We start from the raw sequence: 2,484 nt of genomic DNA, 5'->3' as shown, positions 1-2,484 counted from the left end.
TTCTTTGAACATATGCAAAGAAATGGTATAGCTGGTAATGGTAGAACTTCTTTGAACATATGCAAGGAAATGGTATAGCTGGTAATGGTAGAACCTCCACATTGACTTCCATAATAGCTGCACCAGTCTGAGATGATACAAATGGTGAAGAGGGTTATCTTTCCTCAAACCTCCCCCAAGCTTTTGTTGTGGATTTGCTGTTGTTGATAATGACGATCACTGCCATTTAGACTGGGGAAAGGTAAAATCTCAACATTGCTTTGACAGCATTTAAATTTTTCTTGGGATAATGAACAAATTTTGAGATACTTGTGTGCCATTTTTTTTCTTCTTTAAAGAGCTCTCTGCTCAGGTCCTGAGCCAATTTTTAATGGGCCATTTGGTTTTTTGGATAGACAGAATTTTCTTCTTTTGATGTTGTAAGGACAGGAGACTCATTTGTTGTGCCTTTTCCATACTGGGGAAAGAAGAAAATTAGATATTGTGGAAATGAGAAAAGTAGAGCAGAGAGGGTGTTGTAAATTTTCTTAATTGACTTTTAAACAAATCTTTATTAAAATGTAGGGAAATGTTAGATGCAATTAGTAACTGTGGAATAAATTATATTTTTCTAATATATGACTATGACATTTGATTGGAGATTAATACATTGGAAAAAAACTGATTTTCCTTTTGGCAGCAGATATTAATGAAAATAGCTTCTTGGTTAGGGATTGTACTTTGTGTTAACCTCCCCTTCTCCCCATGAGGATTTTGTCTTGCTTGAACATGTGCAGGCTTGTGATGACATGTGTAGCAGCACCATGTGCCTGGATAATGGTATTTCTTTGGAGACATCCACCACCTGTGGCTCTTACAGCCTTTCTGCATGAAGAGGTAAGTTTTACCAGTGAACATTTTATGCTGCAAGTGGGAAGTATTGATCAGACTACTCAACTCCTAAGTATACAGTAAGATAAAAATAATAATAAAATATATGGTCATATGAGTTTGGCACCTGGCAAAAAGATTAGGGAGCAAGTCATCCATACCCAAGTCTAATAATGAATGTGACCTGTGGAATCCATATGAAGTATGGTGTCTCCTTGATGGCTGGTGGCATTAAGAAACTTTGAAAGGTCTTCCTCCCCTAATTAAGGCTTGGTCAGCTTGAACAAAGACAGGGATGATGATATGCCCACAACCTTGGGGAAAACATACCTTGATCCAGTCTTGAACTTGAAGGACAGTCAGGCGTCCTGCTGGCAGAAGAAGAAAGCCTCCCAGGTCTTTAGGCCTTTGCATTCAGTCACACCAGGCATATGAGAAAGGGACAAAAGATGACCATCTTTATACTCAGGAAGCTTGGCAAACTTATTGTCTATTTGTTGCCCTGCTATTTATCTTTCTGCCTATCAGGAATCTGTATAAATCCTAGCCCCTAACATAGGAATACAAGATGATTGTATGTGCCAATAAAAATCCTTTTAGGCAGGTTCATTGTAGACTCTCAGTCATCTACTCTTTTTTCTTTTTAAATCTCCCTTGAATTTTTTTTGTGGCATGAATCCAAATACCTGCTATGATCCAGATGTATCATGAGTACTGAACTGTATTTTAACCTAAACATAAGTAAGTCCTTGCTTCTGGGGCTGGGAAACTCCATACACACTTATTCCAAAGACACTCAGTGTAATTTGAAGACAATTTTATCTGAATAATGATCTCAGAAGGTAGAATCACCAAGAGGGGCAGCTGAGGCATCCCAGGCACATACTTCTGCTTTGCTCAAAGGTTTATGTTAATACTTGTTCCACTGTGGGTGGGTTATTGTTGTGCTGTTGGCAGTAATAAGTTGCAATATCTTCTGGCTCCAAACTGCTGATGGTGAGGGTAAAATCTGTCCCAGACCCACTGCCACTGAACCTCGATGGGACTCCGTCTACCAAACCTTTTGCATAATAGATCAGGAGGTTTGGAGATTTCCCTGGTTTTTGCTGATACCAGGCTAATGCACTGCCAATGCTCTGACTAGCTTGACACGTGATGGTGACTGGGTCTTTTAGGGATACAGTCTGAGATGGTAGCTGGGTCATCAGGATATCACATCTGGTACCTGGAAAAAAGGGAAAAAATAAAACCTTGTAATATTGCATTTAAAGAGTAATTCAGAGTTCTCTGACAGCCTGGCAGCAGGGACCACATTGTTGTCCTCCATACTTGAGATCCAGAGCAGCAGCAGCCCCAGGAGATGAACAGGAGCCCTCATGTCTGTGCTGTGTCCTGATTGGTACTGACAACTACAGAGGTTGTTACCAGAATATTGAATAGTCCTCTTTATAGAAGGCTGTCTCCTGGTTACATGCAAAACAGCAGAGGCTAAATGACATGATCACAGCTACAAGGCTGTCTCAACTCAGAAACTAGCAATATACCAGCCTCAGGACACAAAGTTCTGGGGTTTATCAAGACACTGTGTCATGTTTCTGCAGAACTTTTTTTTCT

General features: G+C 40.0%; 1 gene segment (V, D, J or C); it reads right to left on the bottom strand.

Annotated features, from left to right (window-relative positions):
* Positions 1-367: 367 nt before the first annotated feature.
* Positions 368-2,248, bottom strand: LOC100765397. The segment is given in 3 exon segments: positions 368-457; positions 1,797-2,095; positions 2,200-2,248. Coding segments are annotated over 3 exon segments (438 nt in total).
* Between the last annotated feature and the right edge of the window lie 236 nt (positions 2,249-2,484).

The sequence above is a fragment of the Cricetulus griseus genome, unplaced genomic scaffold (assembly GCF_003668045.3).
Source record: "Cricetulus griseus strain 17A/GY unplaced genomic scaffold, alternate assembly CriGri-PICRH-1.0 unplaced_scaffold_20, whole genome shotgun sequence".
NCBI lineage: Eukaryota > Metazoa > Chordata > Mammalia > Rodentia > Cricetidae > Cricetulus > Cricetulus griseus.
The sequence above is the reverse complement of the archived record's forward strand: the minus strand, read 5'-3'. Positions and strand labels throughout refer to the sequence as shown.